At 42.1% G+C, this 23,974-nt stretch overlaps 1 protein-coding gene across 2 annotated transcripts in view; it reads left to right on the top strand.

The window, feature by feature from the left end:
- Positions 1–23,974, top strand: part of akt3a (v-akt murine thymoma viral oncogene homolog 3a) — a 58,734-nt gene that overhangs the window by 7,001 nt on the left and 27,759 nt on the right. For both annotated transcript variants that reach the window (XM_030070397.1, XM_030070398.1), the window contains exon 3: positions 23,759–23,884. In XM_030070397.1, coding sequence (XP_029926257.1) covers positions 23,759–23,884 — 126 coding nt within the window. The remainder of the gene's footprint in view (positions 1–23,758; positions 23,885–23,974) is intronic.

The raw sequence follows: 23,974 nt of genomic DNA, 5'->3' as shown, positions 1-23,974 counted from the left end.
TTCTTTCCCTCCTGCCATCCTTCATTCATTTATTCCCTCCCTTCAGTTTAATCATATTGCAGGCAATATGTTTCTCCCTGACATGCAAACAAAATAACAACCCAAACACCAAAAAAAAAAAAAAAAAAAAAAAAAACAGTTTTTGAAAGTTGTCTTGTTCTGAACGATAAAATGGTTTCATGATTAAAAATAAAATTTGGATTGTGGATGAAAACGTCCTATGCATTCCCTACCTCTTCTCTATACTCGATCCATGTAACAGAGTGATCGAGAGCTGTAGCCTGCTGTAGAAATTGCTACTGTATCCTCACTGAACCAATGCTGCTATTCTGCTCCATCCTAAAGGGAAAGTCAGGTGTTGCAGGATTGGTTACAGGATTGGTTTACTGCACCCGAAGGAATCTGAACAAGCTGAGTCCATTTTCCAGTTGATTTCTGCCCAGGCCTGGAGTTTACCTCAGTGTTTCTCTTAGCCCGTGTGAGGCCACAGAGGTCGGAGTCAGCCACTCTGTAGTCGAGGATACAGTTACCTCCACCAGCATCAGCCCACACAGCAGTCAGCACAACAGATGGCCAGGAGGGAGGAGAGGAAGAGAAATACTGAAGGAGAAACAGAGAGAAAGAGAGACAGGAGAACACCATCATCTTTTCTCTGACACATCCTGGCCCCAGAAGTGTTTCTCTGCAAAGATACTAATCAGATGAGGCATGGCTATATCAAAGTGGAATGAGTCTACTTACTGACTTGCTTTTGAAATAATGTAAGCTCGATGACTCTGTCTCACAGGAGAATTGTAAGCCTCCAAACAAAAGTCAGTTAAATTTTAAGTTTTAAAATCAGCGATGTTTTCTCTTCTGAGGATGGTGAAAATGAATATTATGTATATTCACTTTCTAAGGAAGTAGATTATGCAGATTTCTCCTCCAACCGTTAGGCTACATTTCAGGCCTTTCCAGACTGGCTACAACTGCAAGTATGTAGGCTGTTATAAAAAAAAATTGATGACAGATTAGGGTTGTAATTACTATTGGTGAGTTTTACTTTTCCCCTTTACTTTTCCCTTGGTTTGGGTTTATGTCCAGCATGTAGTCTCTGGCAGACAGTTGTCAAAGTGAAAATGTAGGAGTGATGGACACTACTTTATGTACAAGAGCTAACATTTCTTGTATTTCTTGCTGAGACAAATGCAGATTGGATAATTTGGTTGGCATTTATTTCAAACTATCTTTGTCAGAGTTCTCATAAAAAAAGATACTATTGACTAACATTTTTACCTAAACTAGATTTTTTGCATCCTAATATTTGGCATTTTTTGCATTTTTGTTTCTGTAGTATATGAGGTTGCATATGTAAATATGATCATTTTTATCAGGTAGTTGAAACTGCAAATGATCAGGTTCAGTATATCTGTTAGGGATTGACAGGGTTATTGTATCAGTGACTAAATTATTACAGCCCCAGATGCTCTCTGGCTTTCACACCTCACTTTCCGTCTCATTCTCATGCCAAAATGACAAAGCATACATTACCTCTTAACTAGATGTTTCTGTTGGATCTCTGTTCCCATTAGTTAGTCTGCTCATTTGTATTATCAAAATATGACCTTAATAGTTGTGTCAGTTTTAAGAAGTTGTGCCAGAGACCTGTTGCTCTCAGGGTTCCTTGGTTGCACAGAGAGGACAGTAAAAAGTCACAGATACTCAGTGCCCTCTCCAAAAAGTAAAGTAGCCTCTCCAAATCTGATTATATTTGCATTCAACATGTTCAACAAATCTGTCATATTTCTTTCACTCTGTCCCTCTCCATATCTTTACATTGTTTGTATGCGCATTACGTCCGGATTGCATCCAGATTATGTAGTATTCTGATCACAGTGCAAGCCTGGCCACCTTCATATGCTGAAGTAATGAAAGAGCTGTTCCATGAGATACTATGCAGCTTGAGTATCACAATCCAGTTTTTTTGTTTGTCCTGATATGGCGCTTGATGTGGCCTGGCATGTTTGGTTGATAAAAATTGTGTTAAAATGGAAAATGCAAAAGCAGTCTGTAAATTCAACGTGATTGTCTTCTTGTAGGCTGTAATGTTTGCTTTGTACATCCAGCACTGTTGCTCATTACAGCTGTAGAATGCAGTCCATTCTGTATGTTTTGTACTGTATTCTTTAGGCTGCCATTGGGGCTCTGAGGGTTCATTGGGTGCAGTGCAGTGAGGCGGCCATCTTGGCTCAGTGGGTTCAGTGGGTTCAGTGTTGCTGGAGGCTGGCTGGCTGGCTGGCTGGATCAGGTGGCAGTGCCAGAGCTCTGATATCAATCACCAGCCGCTGCTGCTGCTGCCGCCGCCGCTGTCTGCTGTGTCGCCCTTCTCCTCTCCTCCACTCCTCCCTCACCTCCTCCTCCTCTCCTCCTCCCGTCTCTGCTGCCTCTGTCTGCTGCAGAGCCTGTCAACACAACTCACCCCTGTGTCTCTAATTCATACTCTCTCTACCGCTATATCTCTCCTTCTCTTTCCACGCTCTTTTCCTTTTATCCTCTCTTTCTCACACAGTCACACAGTCACACATATAAATATACAGGGCAGTAGCAGACAGGCAGACAGTGCAGGCTTTGTTATGAATGGCATCCTCTTGCACATCCGGAGGAAGTGTACGCTCCAGTGTGGCTTTACAAACTGTCTCCATTGTCCTAAGAATGACTCACTCTACACTGCAGAGAATGGCATTCAGCCAGACAGTCGGACAGACCGACAGCACAGCGCAAACAGACAGACTAGACTGCAGAGCCTACAGACAAACACCATAGGAAAGACAGGCAGACAGATAGTATGTGACAGATACAGCCACCAAAGAAGAGAGGCACACAACTTGCCATACATGACTTAGAACTAGCGGGTACAGATAGAGAATGAAAGACAGATGGGTAACGTATACAGACAAGCAGCAGAGAGTGTGTCACCTTTCCTTTCAGTGGGAACAAAATATTTTTGTTTTGTAAAGTTATTGTGAAGAAAATTGAGGTGATAGCCTTGAAATGAAAATCAACTCCGCATCAAGTCTGTGCCAGGTAAGATTTTTGTAAAAAACAAACAAACAAACAAAAACACCTCTAATTTGTATCAAACACATATTGGGGCTGCAACAGAGAAGAGCATTTCATACCCCATCACTGAGAGGCAATAGATCGGCTCTGTTTGCACACATAAACTTAAGGTGGCAAATCTTGTGGACAGGAAGTGATTAATTAAAACTTTAAAGTGAAATACAAAACTAAACAGTAGAGAGTGAGCACTCTGGTAAGATGAAGCAATTTTTTTTCGCCATCACCACTGGTACTAGCTACTAATAGGACAGTAGGTTCAAGTAGTGTGCAGTTTACTGATATCAGGTTACATGATTTCTGGTAATTAAATTCTCCAAACTTTCAAAATTTCAAACAGCTCCCACTGACGTGAGGGATAAATAGATGGATGTGAATGAGTGAACGGATGAGGAGTGGGGCCGTCTTAGACAAATCAATGAGTGGACCAGTGAATGGAAAGCTGATCATTACAGAGTAAAAACTTGGACGGGAAAGAAGAGAGGAAAGAGAAGTTGAGTAATGGGATTAGTTTGTAGCCCAGGATCATCAAGATGCTGACCTCAAACATTTGTTTGGATGTGTGTGCATGCCACACACACACACACACACACACACACACACACACACACACACGCACACACGCACACACACGCACACACACGCACACACACGCACACACATGCACACACACAGAGAGTTCATTATTGAGCAGACCTATTCTTGCATAATATTGTTGTGGGCTGTGACTGGCCCAACTGACTAAAAGGCCATAACAAATACCTTGGCCTGTGCGTGTGTGTGTTTGTGTTTGTGTTTGTGTGTGTGTGTGTGTGTGTGAGAGAGAGAGAGAGAGAGTTCTTTGGCTTGATAAGATGGTTCAGCAAAGGAAGTGTGTGTCTCATTGGGTTCTTGTGTGACCAGGTCCTTGGGATTGTGTAGCTTCTCTTGAGCGGTAAGCCCAAGCTGGAGGTAAACACTACCTTTCCAGCTTAGGCGTTCAGGTTTTTGTACTGACTAATTTGTAAAAGTAGTTTGTTGTAAATACACAACAAAGTGGGTTTGGAGTTCCATGAGCCTCTTTCCCGTAAAGTCACAAGCCATCTCATTAACTCAGTCATCAACAGGTCAGCAATTTTGCATAGTGCAGCTTTAAGGGCTATTTGAACTAAATGTCATCTGCCAGTTTGATCCCAAAGGAAGATACTTAAGACCACCTTGTGATATGTGGACACGGCCATTGAGATTGATATGATTTGTCACATGTTAATGTCACACTCAGCAGCATATCCAGGTTCTGTGCACAGTGTTGACACTGTAAACCATTTACATAAACCATTTACACTGACAACCACAAAACATGGCTGAGGGGGTGGGGATTTTAAATCTCAGTATGCACTGCTTGCTGCTTATAAATAGACACCCAAGAAGCATACATTGATGGAACTTTGCACTTCTATACTCTGCCACACATTCAGCATAGCCAATTTGAGCTTAAATTGAGCTCAACATCTCTCAGGCCTGATATATTCAACTGTTGCAAAATTCTGTGGCAAAGAAGCCGAAAGGCCCTTTCTGATTACAATACTTAAGTTGTCAAAGTTTCACAGCAGCCACAGTCATCATCACCCTCACGCACATCCATTCTTACCATGTTTACTGATTTTTTTGCTGGTGACTATTAACTGTAACAATAGCAGAAGAGTGGGCTGAGACCTCCCTTGGCCTCTTTACTTTTCCTTTAGAGTGACTAGCCATGGTGCCCAGGTTTTGTGCCTCTTGCAAGAGTTTTGTTGTGAGAGCTTCTGTGTCTCTCAGTCACATGTTAATGGTTCTCAATTTTGTGGGTAATGTCGTATAGTAAACTACTGCGTAAACCAAGCTAATTAAACCGAATTAGTGCCGTAATCTGAAATTAGACAGCCATTCGGATGCAGTTTTATTCATCCACCAAAATTTGTTGAAATGATTGGTTTATATGGTCATACACTCTGTTTTTGACCATTTGTTTGCATAGTGGCATACACATACATATAAATGCTTTTCCATACATACATAAACACAAGTTAACACATTCTTTTACCCTATTTAAATATGACTTGCAGTATGGTTATGTGTTGATACAAAGGAAATGGGTTGCCAATCTTCCAGCAGTGCTGTTTAGGGGCAGCTGAAACCATATTCTGCGTTTAACTGTGCTACTTACACAGATTAGGCTGACGGGGTAGTGCATAGTCTACCATCTTGAGGTATTGTGAGGTGGTTCGACTTGGCTTTGGGCTGATTAGAGGAGGCAGGTTAGAGTGGGGGATGGTTTGGCTGATTTAGGCTAACAGATTAGTTCCTATGGTAACAGCTAGTGTAAGTGTTGGCTGGCAGTAATAGGGCTCCAGTGTGTGACCATTTGGTCCACTAGTGCCACTTAAATTTTGTCTTTGGTTACACCAGCAAAGCCAGCCAAGCTTGTGAAATATTGGGTCATAATATTTCCTCTGAAAAAAGAGGACCAAAGCAGTGTTTTGTGTTTAGATTGGCTAACAAGTCAGTTAGTTGGCTAACATCGAGAGTTAGTATCGCCATTCTGCACTGACACTGCTCATGTTGGTGCAGACTTTGAAATTGGATTGTAATGTAGTAAATTGCTTTTATACTATTAATGACTAGCTCAATATTTCATAGTAAAGACTCTACTGGTCTAGCACCCATAGTAGAAATAAAATGAAAGCTTGTTTTCTCAGACAAACTGTTTAAACAGCATCTGTTCATCTTGGTTTGGTTTTGTGTTTGCTAGCGTAGGGTTGTTACTCTAGACTGACTTAATAGTTGAAATACATGATGATGTTAGAACAGCCAGGTTAAAGGGACAGTCAGTCTATTTATATCTCCCCACCTGTAATCTGTCACTGACAGGATTAACTAAACCACTAACTCCAGCCTGCCCCCACATCCACCTGCCCCTTACATATAAACACACATTGAAAATGTGGAAAACTGCACGATAATAGACAGATGCACAGTGAATACAATATGCACATGCAAGGCACATCAGTTTATAAAACATGTCTGACTTTAGGAAATGCTAGTAAAGTGAGAACAAATATGTCTTTTTTAAGCACAATGTGATCCCATGTGATAATGTTGTATGTTTTTTTGTTTTGTTTTGTTTTGTTTTGTTTTTTGCATCTTTATGTGTATGCAGGCACATTTAACACACTCTCAGCTAGTTAGCCTAACAGAGATAAAAACAGAGAGGGAAAAGAGACCAAACAGCGACAGATTTTTTTCATCCTCCCTCAGCCCTCTCCATCTCTGGTTGCCAATCTCCAGTCATTAATTAGCTGTCCATGATAAAATTCCCAGTTCCCAAGCTGACACTAGTGTACTGCAGTGGACGGCAGCGGTAATCATGTCAGCGAGGCTTGGCTCAGTGTTCTGAGGGCGCTAAATGTCCCCCATATGGTACACTGGCTGGGGCCCTCTCCTCACCACACACTCATTAAACTAGTGCTTAATATACCAAGGTAAAGAGGGAGATACACACCCACCCACCCATCCACACACACACTGACACATACTAATACATGCACACTGCTATAAGAGACAAATCAAGACATCTTATGTGACTTTGGGCAGAGGGACACAAAGGCAGAAGAGGACAAGAAGGTGGTTTGTGTTTGTGTGCGTGCATGTCTGCGTGTGTGTCTGTGTTTTGAGAGTCTGATGCTGTACAATTGTTGACTTGCCATCTGTCATCAAGAAAAGAGTTCTGTTTGTGTGTGTGTGTGTATGTGTGTTTGTGTGTGTGCTTGTGTGTGTACAGAGGAAAGATGAGACGGAAGAGAAAGAAAGAAACTGAGGGAGAGAGCGAGAGGTGCAGATGTCTCGCAGCATAGCAGCTGGAACATGAGGTTCAACGGCAGACTGCTGCATGAGAGGAGGTGGAAAGAAGAAAAGGAGAGAGAAAAGAGGGAGGATAACAGAGGAGGATGAACATCTGCTGTATTCAGATATTGGTTTGAGGGTTTCACGATATCTTGAGTTGGAGTAGACGTGGGAAATGGCCATCAAATATAATGTAGTGCTAAGCAGAAAACACCAATATCACTGGCTGATTTCGTTTTTCACACATATTCTTAAATGTATGTTACCAATACTGCAACAGAAGACAAGATTCACACGCACTGTCTTAATACTTGCAATATACTTTATTCAAAACAAAATGTTTGGGTCTAAGGAAATTTCACATTCATAATTGTGTTCTTAATAAAGTTCAATGCAAGTATTATCTTCCTACGTACCTTTTTACAAGAAACTGTGTGCCAATACTGCAACAAAATCTGATATTTTTAGCATCCTTTTACACTTCAAAAAGCTGTAAGTTTTGATTAACTAATTATTACGTACTATTTTTATGAAGAAGAGTGTTGTTGAGTGCAAAGTGTCAAAATAGGTTTCAGTGTGGGCATTTGTAACACTTACTTTTTGAGAGAAAAAACTGAGAAACAGCAGGTAAAGCTTTATATAAAAAAAATCCTACTGAAAGAAAAGGCTGAAAATAACCCTGCTGGCAGATTTGGGAGAAAAATGAGTAAACACATAACTAAGTCATTATCACCATGCATTTTTTTCAGGGGCAGATTAAAAAATAATGTTTACGATCACATGATAGTTTCAGAAAACAAAGTTTGGTGCTGGCCAGTTTCTGTGGATTTTTGAAAATGTCCTCCAGCCAAAAAATGACCTCATAGTGATCCTAGTGGCGCGGTAAAGATCAACACTGTGATGTAGCACTGAGGGAGTGACAAAGTTCATGAGAGGAAGCAGGCGGGGTGGCGGATGGCTCAGCCAGCAGGACTTTCACTCCATCAACCTGAATTCAACTCTTGTTTCAGTTTTCGTTTTTAGGTAGCTAACTTTAGGTAGCTAACATTCACTACCTAATATTAGCGAACATTAGCTAACGTCAACCATGACCTCCTCCTAACCTTAACCATAATGACAAACCTTTCCCTGAACTTAACATAACCTTTCCCTATCCTTAACCAAGCACTTTTAGTAAAAGTAGAGAAAATTAGAAATCTGCAAAGGAGAATTATGGCATCGAGCAGCTGGATTTGTTCCAAACTCTGTAATGAACGGGGATTTTTCTCATATTAACAAATTCTCAGTCTGAAGACATCTCAGTTATTCAATTTACTTGCATGCCTACTATCTCAAACTGTATCACATCTCTCTTCAATTTGTGCTGGGGAATGTGCCATAAACATCTAGTAATGTTGAAAACAAATCTTTTTGAAATTCTTTGACCAAAATTTTTTATTGAAAAAATCATCACAACAAAATTAAGGAGATAATTGGCACTATAGATCAAAATTGTAATTAGAGACATTCAGTGATATAATGACACATATCCAAATAAGGGCGTCCCTAATGAACGGCAGATGTTTTGCTGTCTCTTTATTTTTTATGTTGTACGATATTAAAGCATGCAGTGACTAACCTTATTCTTTGGCGAATTTAAGGGCTGGACGATGTGAACAAAATCAAATATCACAATATTTTTGGCAATTACCTTGAAGTCAGTATTGTATGGATGAATATTTGTGCTTTTAAGAATATATCTAAATCTATATCTATCTATTTATCTATCTAGAATCCTAACAACTCGCGTTTGAAACCAGGAAAAGACAACACTTACACCATATCACTGTTATGATATTAAAAATCATCTTACACCATGATATTGATATAATATCGATATATTGCTCAGCCCTAGTGGGGTTATGGCTCACCTTAGTCTTATGTTAGAGAATTACAGTGTTGGGATCAATGAAGTATCAAATTATATTGTAGTTTTTATAGGTTGTTGTCATTATAGGTTTGATGCAATGCTTAAAAAAATGAAAATTCACAAAAATATTTAATCTCAAATTCAGAAAAAGAAAAATGATGATCTGTAGTTTTTATGTTTGTATGGAAAGTAATATGTGCTTTGGTTGGTATTTGAACAGAACATGGCCTGTGAGATTTTTATTTGGAAAGAGTCTAATCATATTAGTACTCCAAGCAGTATAAATTGCAGGTTAGGATTATTTTTACAAACTATTTTTCTCAGGACTGATATGCATTTAATAATGAATCTGTAAAGTTTAATTCAAACACAAAATATCGATTATTTAATATCAATCTTCTCTGAGATCCGTGTGACTCTCCTCCTCAAAGGCTGATTCAGTGTGTCGAAGCCAAAGTGAGACGCAGTCGTCTGCTGTGAAGTGCGTCCCCAGCTTGTACATCAGTCTTGCAGCCCCAAGTGTCTGATGCCAGCCAGCCGAGCACACATTGTCAGACAGTGCCACTCAGACAGGCAGACATCACAACATCACAAACGCCAGCTCTCAGGGAGGCACAGGAGAAGTGCTTGTTTGAGATGGAGAGACAGAGATAGACAGTGATAAACAGGATCGAGGCAGGCTGGCAGGTAGGGAGAGCGGCAGTGTGACAGACAGGCAAATACTCACACAGGCGCAGCAAGCATGAAATCACAGTTTTTAGCTGGGCCGCAACAGTGGGGCCAGCCCTCCAGACGTGAATGTCCATCAGAGTGTTGGAGTTTCCCCACTGGCCGGTGCTCTTATGTCAGCACATACGTCACCGATACAAGCGTCGATATGCACCCCGCAAAATATTTCCTGGATTACTCGACATGCGCTTTCAAGCTTTGGCATGACATGTCACATCACTACTATCCAGACCGCAGTCCAGCCATGTACCAAGGTTTGACCTAGTCTAGTTGTAATCTAAAGTAATCTTTGCTGCTTTTTTAGCACAGTTGTTTGGGCTTTCACACGTAAAGCAGGGACTGCAAACAGAAGTCATATGGGTTCACAAGTTGATCTTTTATTGGATGGCATTTTGATAACCTGCCACCCTACAAGGTTAGAGATTTTTTTGTGGTGAGTGCAGTCAAAACAAATTAAATCCCTTTCCCTGTAACTTCAGCCGAGTATGATGGACTTGTTTGTGTACTTTGCTGTAATTTACTGTCTCTGGTGTTAGAACAAATGAGGAAATAGCTGAATGTGAGGCAATCAGTTGAGACTGTGGTTTTGCTTCTGGTTCATTTTGTTATGCTCGGCTTTCCAAGCATACTGCTACTGCTGGCTATCAGATGCCAACATCTGTCTCTTTCTACCCTTAAAACAGTCTGTCTTGGGGGTAAAACCCTTTATTTTTGTAGCTGGTTCTGGGTGTTACCTTCTCATTTCTAGCAAACCTCACTCTTGGAGGACAGAGACATGCTTTTTTTCAATTTGAGTGACATCCGATCTTACCTAACCAAAATAACCAAAATAAAGTAATCCCGTTGACACTTAAAGGTTTAAATAAATCTTCCCAAAGGTGCTTGGTTTTTATGCAGCCTGATAGAGAGACAGGTGGAGAGACAGACACATAGACAGACAGACAGGTATCCAGGCAGGAAGGACAGAGGAGAGAGCAGAGAGCAGCATTTAGTGAGTTGGAGAGCACTCACCGTCGCCCCTTCAATAAGCCGCATGAATGGAGCCTTTAGAGTGAGGCAGGGCTGTGCTGGTCCTGCTGCCCATGTGTGAGTGTGTGTGTGTGTGTGTGTGTGTGTGAGAGAGAGAGAGAGAGAGAGAGAGACAGAGAGAGGGAGAGGGAGAGAGAGTGATAAGGGTGTGCGCTTGACAGTACTTGGGGTTTGCTACTTGATTGTTTACTGTAGCCTGCTGGGGTGTGCTGTTGGGCCTTGGTTTGTGGTGTTCTGTGTGTATGTGTGCATATGTGTATATTTGTGTTGGGAGAGTGTGTATTGTGTGTGTGTGTGTGTGTGTGTGTGTGTGTGTGTGTGTGTGTGTGTGTGTGTGTGTGTGTGTGTGAATGTATAAGTTTACAAGCAGAGGGGGGAGCATACAGCACAGCACAATGCATCACTGCTACACTAGAAGAGGAGAGGGTCTTGACAATAGGCCGAGGGGGGTCTTGCATTGAACACACACATGCACGAGCGCGCGCACACACACACACACACACACACACACACACATATACATACACATAACGCCAGCTGCCTCCCACAGCCCCAGCCCAGCGTTTGCTGAATTAATAATACAGAGCTAGCCACTCTGGAATAATAGTGTCTCACACGCACTCAAACACACTTACACACACACACACACACACACACACACACACACACACACACACACACACACAGAAACACAAACACAAACACACACTCACACACACAAAGCTTTGCACCTGTTCACCACTGCTCAACTGGACAGGGCTGGGCTGGTTAAGGTCCCACCCAACATGTTTGAAGGACTCACACACACACACACACACACACACACACACACACACACACACACATATATATCAAACACATGCACACACACTCCTTGTTGCCTGTCTGTTCAAGGCAACAGTTGGACAGCTGTGTGTGTCTCCTGCCCCTTCCTCTTCAGATCGACAGCTATTCTGGTCGACTGGATTGGTCCAGCTGTCTCACTGTGTGCCTGTGATTGGCTGCTTTATGTCCAATGAGGGCAGAGAATCAACTGAGAATTTGAATATGAATAGATTAAATGGGGAAACTTATAGAAGCCCTCTTTTGTCTGTGTGATTTAATCACATTGTTCATTCGTTGTTCATTCATAATCATTTTGAATGGATAACATGAATGTAATGTATCATTCACTGAATGAACAGCTATTAATCAGTTGCCATTTTTTAATATATTTTTTATATTGTAAAAAATCATCATTATTGTTGTTTAAGTGGGTGAAGGTGTCATCCACAGATGTCCAAAAAAAACAAAGATTAATCACAAAAAAAATCACATAAGTTGTACAGAGTAGGTAACCTGATTGACAATGGACACTTTTACAGTCTGGATCTTCTATATTTATGAGATGTTACAATTATATGTAATTATTTCATGTATTATATTCCAAAAATGACAAATAACGCTTTGGAAATGAACTCTTGATACAATGTAGAGACCAACAATATAAAATAAATGAACGAATCAATGAGGCCAACAGACACAATGCCGTCCTTTCAAAGCAGAGAGCAGAGAGAGGCAATATAGCAGCAATCATTGCAATTTGATTAGCCTGTTCATTGGCTGTGTGTGCCTTGCCTAATCGCATTGGATTCACTGCAATCTGTACACAAGCAGTGTGGCATTCGTAATGTTATTGGGTTTTTGAATGCAGGGGCTTTTTGTGGTGGTTAGCAGTTTAGACATGGATTGTATTTTTACCTGCCTAGCATGCTGTAAGACGTCCAAACAGATCAGTCTTTGTTTTTCTTGCAGTCTGTGAACTCTGACGTTAAGTTGTACCTGGGTGGTGATGTGTGTGTGTATGTATGTGTGTGTGTATGTATGTGTGTATGTATGTGTGTGTGTGTGTGTGTGTGTGTGTGTGTATGTGTGTGTGTGTGTGTGGCCTTAGTTTGCCCCCTCTAGTTAATAATGTTAATGTCATATATCTATGTCTCAAATACCCTGTAACACATGACAGCTCTCTCTCTCTCTCTCTCTCTCTCTCTCTCTCTCTGTGTTTGTGTTTAAGAGATGAAATCTGATTCTGTCTCTGCCATCCTTGTCTTTCTTTGTTAAGATTTCATTTCATTTAAATGTATATCACACATTTTCATGTCAAAATCACTGAAGAGGCTGAAGAAGTTTATTTGGGTGTTTTTTGTATGTTAAAGACTTTTATCATAACATAGGCTATATTTTTTTAAGTTTTGGATTTCTTAACAGCTTTCGCTAGATGGTAAAGGTGACTGAGTGCATCCAGAGAGATATTCTGGTATAAGGGTGCATTTCCTTGTTCATCATTATTCATCGGTCAGAGAGGAATTGAACTGTTCTACAACAGAAACAGCTTACAACCAGGAAGTCCCTGTAGCGACTCCGGTGAAAGTTGTACCATAGTTGATAATCTCACCGTGTACAAAACATATTTTTGTTCAGTGATTGTCTTAGTTTCACCACTACTGTTCATATGAAGCAGCCATTTCGAGTTGGTCTTTTTGATTTTTTGAAAATAAAACACTGGGAAGAAAAGCTTGTCAACACGCCCACAGGTGACCAGCAGGGCTTCACCGATAGTTAAAGACACACCTTCAAGCAGGTCGCCCTGTTGGAACGGAAACACAGATCCCGGCCAGGCTCAAGTACCGAGTCACACTGAGTACAGCCAGGCCAGCTCATGTGTATGGAGAAAGAGCTTTAGGATCCATTAGCTGATCCGAGCATGAACCACACATCAGTATGATTTCTCTGTAGATGCCCACCTTTAATACCTCTGAGTGTGCTCCTACTGTAAAAGACAATCACAAAAAACATATTTGCTTTTGTGGTAGCTAATTTAATTAATGCTAGGGAACTAAACAATTAACCAGGTACACCGTTATCTGTTTGAAATTTAACAGTTAGCTAAAGCAAAAGAAACACTAATTATACACTAAGTTTAATTTACCAATTTAATTTAACTGTAATTTATTTTAATTTAGGGCATTGCCCTGTCCTGTGATGGACCGGCGACCTGTGTTTCCATGCCTTCTGCCCAATGAGTGCCAGGATAGGCTCCAGCTCCCCCTGTGACCCTTGCGAGGATAAGCGGTCTGACAAATGAAAGGATGAATGAAGGAATGAATTTAATTTATTAATTCATTGTATTAATTTAATTTAATTTAATTTAGATAGATTAAGATAATTTCTATTTGTCCATGTTAAAACCATATATAAATATGTGACAGTACACTCTCTGAATGTGTGAGGGTGATATTAAAACACATAAACTTGCCCAAGCAGCCACATTGATCTGTTGTGTCTCTCTGTGCATGTTCATTTCATTTTATTTTCACCGTGGACAGCTCCATCTGTTTTGATGGACAGAACGTTCAACCCAGTTGAACTTGATTTGGATGAACAGATTTGTCAGCAGTCACTTAACCAGTCAGAGGCGTTCTTCCTACATTTGTTCTGGGAGAAGTAGCAGCACACAAGGACACAATAGTGCACTTCAACCTTCATCCTGTTGTTGTAGAATTCATCATGAAAGGATTACAAAAGCTAAGACACATTGGAGGAAGCCTGGTGTAATGTTGGGATGACTGTAGGTTTTGCGGGCCTGTGTGGTATTGAATTTATACAGTATCTGTTGCTTTTTTCCCTCTGTAACACTATTGAGGGAAAAACATTTTTTGGCATATTTGCTCTATAAGGCTCATTTATGACTTAAAATTAAAACACCAGAGCCACGTTGTAGATGTCTGTGGTTCCCTGAGAGCCCACAGAGGGCACCACAGCCGCCATGGCTGACATAATTCACTGTGTGTAGGGCTACGCAAAACCAGAAGAACTTTGACTAGCATGCTTGGCTGTACAAATTTGTAAAAAACCTCATGCCTAAATTCGAGATTAGTAATATTCTGAAACATCGAGTTGGATACCACCAAATGTGTCTGACAGTAGACGCAGTGGACAGTGGAATGCAAACACGATTACTAATATTTTTATCTGTGCTTTGTTAGCATGAAGGTAATAAAAACTTTACACTGCCATCTAGCGTTTTGGTGGTCTACACACAGAACAACCAACGCAGATCTATCAAATATTTACATGTCATTTACATGGTGAGCAAGCTGTGGTGTCACTGGAATGCAGAATTATTATTAATTAGCCTTTACTGTACATACATTGTGCCCACCATGTTCTCATTCCCAAACATCCCAGTGGACAGAAATCTGTATGTACAATTTACTGCATTTTTTTTTTTTTTTTTTTTTTATGGATCATTATGGCAGTTAAGTTTGTTTAACAAACACGCACAAAGCAAAGAAACCAGTGCAGTCAGCTGTGACAGAGTTACACAGTCCAATGACACTATGAAGTGCACAAAACATACAAGAAAAACCTCAGCAGAAATAGAAATGGTATAACATAAAATGTGTTATTTATAGTATTCAGTTACAGAAAACAAGTACTGAGTTGATTAATTTGTCATTATGGCCACCCCTAATTTATGCGCACACCACATATTGGTAAAGGTGTGAGTTTGAATCTGTTTGTGTGATGCTTTAAATTCTCAAAATGAGTAAGGTGAAATGGGTTGTTTCATTTCAGTCAGAAAACAAAATAAAGATAAAGTGATCTTGGTTGTTATTTAGAGGGACAGATAAAGAAGGCACTTGAATAAAGACAATAAGTTGTGAGTTACTGTAACTAAGTGACCTTGAGTCAAACCTCTCTCCACCTTATGTGTGTGAGAGACAGAAACAGAGAGAGAGAGAGAGAGACTGGGTACTGTGTGTGTGTGTGTGTGTGTGTGTGTGGGTGTGTGTGTGTGTGTGTGGGTGAGGGGGCTCCTGTCTGGCACAGGTGGTGTTGAGCAGTAGCCCTCCAGCTAAGATGCTAATATGCTAACGCCGCACTAATCCTAGGGTGCTTTAGGAGGCAACGGACCCTGCCCCCCATCCCAACACTAGACACACACACACACACACACACACACAGACGTGCACACACACCCTCCCTGTATCCTGACATGAATGCATACACATACACGAATGTATGTACACTACACAACTGCATGCAAAAATACAAATACATTCACTCACATCCACTGACATATACACACATAGCCCCCACCTTATGCAAGCACACACACACACACACACACACACACACACACACACACACACACACACACACACACACACACACACACACACTCCTGCCCCAGTGCAGTAAGGGGGATTAGGATGAGAGTGTCTTGGCTGCCTTGTGTCTGTCAGTCACTCTCCAGCTCTGTGTCAGCATCACAGCAGCAGCCACCATGCTCCAGGGAGCCACCGCCATCTACTGGATACCACTGGAACTGCTGCAGCGGAGAGGAGAGCAGAGGAAAGGAGAGGACAGGATAGGAGGGCATCCAGTAGAATATAATGAGTGAAAATAGGGCGTTTAGGATTTTATAATTGTTTGCACACAGTACTTTTCCTTGTCTGCAGGGAACCTAGTTTTCCTATTCTGCAATGTGTTGTTGGAGTGTATGCGTGTATGTGTGTTCCAGTTCAGTGACCCTCCCCTCATCTTCCTTCTGTACCAGCTGGGGGAGCAGAGGGGCACCAGGACGGCCTGTGTGCGTGAGTGTGTACGTCCAACAAAGCACACCAGGAGGCTCTGGCTGTGTGCAGCTGGCTGGGTAAAATCTCTCAGGGCCTCGAGGGACGGCCACGCTCCCATGGGTCCCTACTCAATCTGGCCGCCCTGTGGCTGCTCAGGCCCTGTGTTGTAGCCTTAACCCAGTCCTGCATCCTGGCCTGGCATGGCCCGGCCCGGGCCTCTTTCCCCTGCTTTCTGCTCAGCCCTGCCTCTTCTCCTCTCTCCCTCGCTCCAGCCTACATGCACGCCTCTAGTCTGGTCCTCTCTCTTCTTTTTCCACTGTCTTTGGAAAGACATCAGATTTGAATGATTTGACAGTTAAAGCAGAACGCTACTCGTATGTCTTTAGTGATTAGCGCTGTCTCCAAAAACACACACACACACACACACACACACACACACACACACAAACACCAGTCCAGCCCCACTGTGGTAATGACACTAATGCAGTGTAAGTGGATTGGCTTTGAGCAGCCTGGATTGGCCTTAAGATGTCTGAGCAGACTGGAGTTAGAACTGCTGGGGCTGTGGGGGTCACGCACACACTCAAAAACACATACACACACACACAAAGGCAAAAAAGAGATGTGTACAGGACAGATTATGCAAACAGTCTTTCCCCGTCTTATTTTTTCTCTGTTTTGGATTAGCAGAAGGAAGTGAGTGTCCTGGGTGGCGCTCAGATGGAGGCTTTTGCTTCCTCGTACCATTCCTGGACAGACTTTTGGACAGATGTCTTCTCCCCAAGCGTCTTACCGCACAATTCCCCACTTTCTTAACCCCAGTGCCCTCTGTCCTCCACACACAGTCGCCTCCTCCTTTCTCTCACTTCCTCTCCTTTGCCCTTTAGTAGCCTGATGTTGTGCTAATCTCTCTTCCTCCTCCTCCCCCTCTGTAATTATTACTTCTTTTAAGCCACGGATCAGCCACACATGCTCATACACACATACAAACACACACTCACACACACTTAAACCCTCCCCCCACTGTTGTGTCTGGAGGTGTCTTGACGTCTTGACCTTGGTTTCTAAGGAGATAAGCTCAGCCAGCCAATCAGGTTGACTGAACTCTACTGTACTCTACTTTTCCTCCTTCCCGTCACTTCATCAGATTTACTTCTGCTCTGCTCAGTGAACTTGAATGTACCTCTGCCAGGGCGCCACTCTTCATCAGGTTTACATAATCCAACCTTAGCAACTCTACAGCACTTCTGCCCAAGTTGTGTGACTCAGCTGTTGTACTTTGCTGTTGCAGACAGGTGGTGTGGAGGTTGTGAACCAGTCAGTCAGTAAGTCAGTATGTCCATGATCTCGCCAGCCAGGCAATCAGTGACACTGGCATTTAGTCAACAGTCAGTCAGCTGGACCGCCAGTGAGTCGCTCAGTCACCCCTTTAACCTGTTACTTGGTCAGCCTGCAAGCAAGCTAAGAAGTGCATCAGCTAGCAAGTCAGTTTGTCAGCCAACCAGTCACTCAGCTTGTGAACCAGTCAGTCACACAGCAAACTATCAGCCTCCATTGAGATGGCTACTAAGCTAACTGTGTCTCCACCAGTGTAGTAAAGTAACTAATTACATTTTTTATGTGTGCATTTTTTTTTTTTTTAAAGTTAGAGCTCTGCATTTACTTAAGTACATTTTTGCTGAAGTATTGTTTTGTGCTTGCTCCATTTTTTAAATGATTGAGAACAAATTTTATATGCTCTCTTCGTGCATCAGAAGCTGGAGCTTCATATAATTAATTGTGGAGCCTTCAACAGTGAACAGTCAGTCAGCAGGGATGAGAGGAGTTATCTGTCTTTACTTTGTTGCTGCACTTTTTCTGTCATTTTCAAATTTCCAGTTCAAAGAATATGGTTGGAACTTTGTCATTTTGTCCTTTTAGAATTGCATTGGAAAGATCCTATCCAACTAAGTTATTTTTTCTGAAAAGTAACTCACTAACGTCTACTATGACTGCAGTTCAAATGAGCTGTACTGTTAGTTTTTACTCAAGTACATTTTTACTGTATTTACTGTAAGTAAAACACAAAAATCAGCAAAGTAACAATCAAGTGAGCCCAGATGCAGGGCTATGGCTGAAACATGTTGGCTTTTTTAGTATATTAAGACTGATGTAGCCAGTTGAATAATGGCTTTTTAACCACTTAATTTGTTTAAGGAGAGTTGCCTTTTACATTTTTTGCTACACGTTCATGAAAGTATCCCTTCTCCATAGAGCACCCTCTACTGTTTTCCTGACAAAACCCACAGAGGCGCTCACCAGCAGACTGTAACAACACTTCTACTTGAGTATCAGTTTCCAGTGCTCTTTCCACCGCTGCCTCTGTCGTCTCCCTCTAATCTTTCTTCCTCCCTCTTTGCCACACTCACCTCTGCCTGTGTGTGTGTGTGTGTGTGTGTGTGTGTTCGTTTGTGTGGCTATGTCGACAGTGGGCACAGCCAGAGACAGCCATTCCTGTCCAGGCTGGTGATCTGATGTGTATGTGCTGGAACGTGGCGGACCCCCTCCTCCCCAACCCCCTCTCCTCCCCTCCAGCTCCCAGAGCGTCAGTCACACAGCCCCGTCTCTATGCCATCTGCATATCAGCCCTGGCCTCGGCCAAAGCATTAAATTAAATCCCTGTTTGGGTTGATTAACAAATGGCTGGTGAGCTCACATAGTTATGGAGTTATTTATTTATTTGCCATCAAGGTTTTTTTTTTCCCTCCTACTTGCTCCCATGTTCTCCGCTGAAATGTGGCATCCAGCAAACAGGAGGATGGAGGTGCATCAGCGTCCTGAAGGAGCAGGAGAGAGAGAGCGGAAAGTTTGTGTGAATTTTCGAACCGTCTGTTTCGCTGGCTGTAGCGCTGTCTCACTGTGTGTACCTGTTTTTTTCCCTTTTCTGTCTCTGTCTCCCCCTTTCCCCCTCTGTCCTCAAATGAACAGTTAATCAGTGCGCTAATTGAGTGACAGTTAGTCGGTGTGTTGTTGTAATTGTCCAATCAGAAAGCTTGGAACGGACACAGTCACAGCTGATTCATCTTTGTCTCTGACTGCTAAATCCACAAGCTGCAACTGTAGGATGTGCCAAAAAGATTTACTTCTGCAAGACGCTCCAAAATCACTTTCGAAACTCTCAGTTTAGTTTTTAGCCTCAGTTTGAAATTTATCATATAGGAAAAGCAGAAAACATCAATGTGTTTCTCTCTTGAGGCCTTATGGAACAGCATATTGGAAATTAAAACAAGCAGGACACCTTTGCCGCTTATTTCTGCATTTAGTCGTCTTTTGTTTGTCTGAACCTTTGAGTTATGAACTGACAGCTCTACTGCTGCCAGTGCACTGATGACAAGTGCACTGTATTCTAATTGTTTGTAGTTTAAGTATATTTAAATATTCATCTTTATTTATGTAGACCTTTTCAAATCAGTGTTACGATTTTATTTGGCACTTTGCAAACCCAGCTCTCTAGCAAAGCAAAATGAATGAACAGAGAGTAAAAAAAAAGTCTCAGACAGACAAAACATCAAACGGAAAGCAATAAAAATATCAGGTATCATTGCAATGTGAGGAGGCATCCAATTAAAAGACATTTAAACGTGAAATTAGATGTTAGGGAGGACTTTAGAGTGCATGCACACATACTTTGTATTTTGGACACATTTCAGCACAGATTTTCAATACGCTGCAACATGTTTCATCTCCTACTCCCAAACATCCTCTGTTCCTTACAACTTTAGATCACCCACGTTCTCCTGTATTACCAATATCCTGCACCCGCAACAAGAAACAAGAAACTCCTGTTGTCTTAAGCACTGTATACTGTTGTATTTACTAATTGGCCTTAAGGGAAAAGTAAAGTTGTGTGGAAAACTAAATGGAACTGAAGTGAGGAGTTTGAGAGAGATGGTGTGGGAAGGAGACCGGCTGTTCTGTTTTCTCCAGCAGTCCAAACTAGAGACATGTGGCTCCCCAGACAAGCTGTCCAGAGTGGGAGAGCTCGCTGGACTCATTACAGGCAGGGCCAAGACGGGATAGCTTGACAGAACACCATTGGATCATTCGGAGAATTGGAACGGTCGGACTAGAATTGTGTTAGTGCGTGCATAAGTGTATGTGTGTGTGTGCGCGCATGTTTGTTTGGAACGACGCGTGTGGACAACTGTCCATCTCCTCTCTCCGTCTGTGCCACCCCTGGCTGCCCCCTCCTCCGCCCCCCAGTGGACATGTATGCACACATACACACACACACGCACACACACCATACATACACATACACACACACTGAGCTACACACTGCCGAGGCCCAGCCAGAAGGATTGCTTAAATGTTTTCAGTTGTACTGGACAGCTGAGCGATGGACTGGCCAGCCACAGGCTTCCATTGGTTGGACACTTCATCTAGAAACTGACTCAGAGAAATGACTGGACTTGGATCAGCAAGCCAGTCATCACTGCCAGTTTTTAATAGTTTTATCAGTTTAACTTTCTCTTTATCCTCATCCATTTTGCCAGTCTATCTCTCCTTTCCCTCTAGTTTGAAGTTAACCTGAGTTCCTCTTTACAATTGACCAGTTTCCTCCTTCACGACTTTGTCATTTCACAGCTGGGACGGATAAATCGGCGGCCAGTTAATGGTACATTTTGTAACCATAAAGCTGAAGTGCACACACAGATTTGAATATATTTGCTAGTCTGATATTTGCTTTGTTTGGACGTAAAATTTGATTACTTCAAATGACAGGCTTTTTAAATTAGATTGTTTTATCATAGCTCACATACAAGTCCAACAACAGCCAAATACAAAATTACACCATCAAAAAAAAAAAAAAAAACACACACACTTTGCATTTGAAATAACTGTTAAGTAAGTATACAAGGGCTGAACAATTAATCAAAATATTATCAAAATATGGCCAAGTGCAATATCCAAATTGCAGGAGTTGCAGTTTTTTTGATAAAGGCTAAATGAGTGACAAAACATTTTTTAAATAAAGTATTACAGTGCCACAAAGATGCTCTGGCAAATTGGTCAATGTCTCTACAAATTGTGTTTTCCAGATGTTTTTTTTTTTCATACAGACCCCAGCAAAAAAAACACACATCATCATTTTAATGGCCTTTCCAGTGAAAATGAAAATTATAATGGAAAAATTATCATTCCTAATAAAATTGTGAATCATATCCCAGTCGCAGTATCTGTAAAATTCATCACATGATTCTTTTTTTTATTATACTGGTCATCCCTAAAGTATAACACCACTGTGTAGTTCATTTTCATCTATTTACAAACCAATTGTGACAGCCTTTTTGCAGTAAAAGTGGAACTAATTAGACTGGCTAATGCAAGTCTTTGTCTAGGGAAGCAAAAAAGTCGCTCATCAAAATTCAGACAAGTTTTTCATTGAAAGTAATTGACCCTAACACTGATCCGTGTTCCACATCATTATTCATTCTTGTATTAATCCTGTGTTATGCTTTTGATTTGGTGAGACCTGTCTGTTTGTCTGCAGCAGGTGATCAAAAGAATATGCGTTGTTACTGTAAGGACAGAGAAGGAAGCAGGAGTGGAGGGGAGCGTGGGCGGATTTGTGAGAGAAAGAAAAATAGAGACGAGAAGAAGAGAGGAGAGGTGTGATTCCTGATGACGCGCTGGCACCCAGTAGCATTTTGTCTGCCTGTCTGTCTATCTGTCTATGTGTCTCTCTGCACCCTCCTATTTCGAATCAGCTGCTACAACCCCCCGCCCTCCCCACACACACCCGCTCCCTCGCTCCCTCCCTCCCTCCCTCCCTCACCCACCACCAGCAGCACCCAGAGGTACCGGCAGGGCCCGCAGTCGCATGGTCCCATCAACGGAGCAGGTGTTTTTCTGCGATGTGTTAACGAGCACGGCCTGCTGTCATTTCCGCTTTAAGTGGATGTTACAAATAGAACACACACACAAACACACACTGCCTATTCTCTTCTCCCAGTGAATTAAAAAGGTGATCAGAGCTGTCACCGAGCTGCGTGCAGTGTGGGGTACGATGGGTCCTTGTGCATCAGTGTGTTTTCACAAGGTGTGCGCAGTTTTGCTTGATGTATATGTGTGTGTGTGTGTGTGTGCATTTGTGTGTTTAAGTGTGAGAGAACGGATGGTTAATTAAGACAGGTTGAGAAGTGGAGACAATTTGTATCCTGTGTTTTTTTTTTTTTTTTTTTTGTGGTCTAAATAATAAACAGGCATGTTCTCCCTGCCTGCCCGAGTTGTGAAGTTGCCATTCTCAGTTTCCCTCATCAAAACTTTTGCATTTCTCAGTATTTAGCGATGTGCACTGTGTTTGTGCATGTGTGAGCGCGCATTCATCCATCGCTGTATGTGTCACATCCTTGCACTCATCCAAGTACATGATATCTGCATGTGTGTGTCGGCGCTTTAATCCATGTATGTGTGTCCATGCTGTTTCCAGTAAGTGTTATCCGCCTCTGTGGTGTGGAAATGTTTGACACCCGTGTAATCCTGCAGTGGGTCATCTGATAAAGCTGCAGTGCCACCGTAGTGCCAGGCTATGCCAGCCTGTGCCAGCCAGTTGGGTAATACTCTGCCACCAGCTGCTCAGCAGATGTTGTTATTTGTCGCTACAGTCTGAGAAGAGTCAAATGTCAACCGCCAACTCAACTAATCTCTTCTCATCTCAACTTGTGTCATCTCATCTCATCTTGTTTCATCTGATCGCATCTCATTTCAACTTGTCCTGTCTCATCTCGTTTCGTCTGATGTCGCTTCATCTCGTCTCATCTCGTTTGTGCTTGTTTGATCTTGTCTCCTCGCATCTTGTCTCATCTCATCTCATCTTCATGGCAGCCAGTGGTTTGTGTGGCTGCATGCTGGTGTGTTCTGCTCTGCGCTTCAGCCTGTTTGCATTTGCCTCAGTGTGTTTGAATTTCTTTGTGTGTTCATCTGTGATGTGTATGCTTGTGTGTATGTGCGTGTGTGTGTGTGTGTGTGTGTGTGTACGTGTGGTTGATAGGGGAGGGTCAGCACCTCGACACCTGCCCATGTATCAGCCAGATGATGTTTCTGGCATGGATAGTTTGAGTGTTGTGCTGGTAAACATGTTTTTGTCATTTTTTACATGATAATCCGATCTGAATCTGGCAAACGCTGTGGGGGTCACAGAGATACTTTGTGTGTATGTGTGTGTGTGTGTGCATGCGTATGTGCATGTGTGATATTCCTCAGGACAGATGAGAGTCAGTGCTGAGCGGATGGGCAGTATCTGTCAAGGGAATAAAATCTGTATTTAAAATCAGGATCCTCATTTCTAGCATGATTATTATTATCATCACCATCCACACACCACCCTCACTGTACTGTTGCTATCATCATTGCTGTCATCATCATCATTTTTAAAGGTTGTGAATTTAATTGTGTCTCTACCAAGTTCTTTGACTGAAACCCTCCCCCTTCCCTCTCTCTCTGTGTATCCTCTGTCCTCTTCTCCCTCCAGGTGAATACATAAAGAACTGGCGGCCGCGTTACTTCCTGCTAAAGACAGACGGCTCTTTCATCGGCTACAAAGAAAAACCTCAGGACGCAGACCTGCCCTACCCTCTCAATAACTTCTCTGTAGCAAGTATGTAACCTACACTACCTACTTCAACATAGATGCATATCTCTAAACCCTACACTTTAGAATGTACCAGTATTATCTTTACTACAGACT

The sequence above is a fragment of the Myripristis murdjan genome, chromosome 15 (assembly GCF_902150065.1).
Source record: "Myripristis murdjan chromosome 15, fMyrMur1.1, whole genome shotgun sequence".
Classification (NCBI taxonomy): Eukaryota; Metazoa; Chordata; class Actinopteri; order Holocentriformes; family Holocentridae; genus Myripristis; species Myripristis murdjan.
This window is presented reverse-complemented; position numbering and strand designations above follow the sequence as displayed.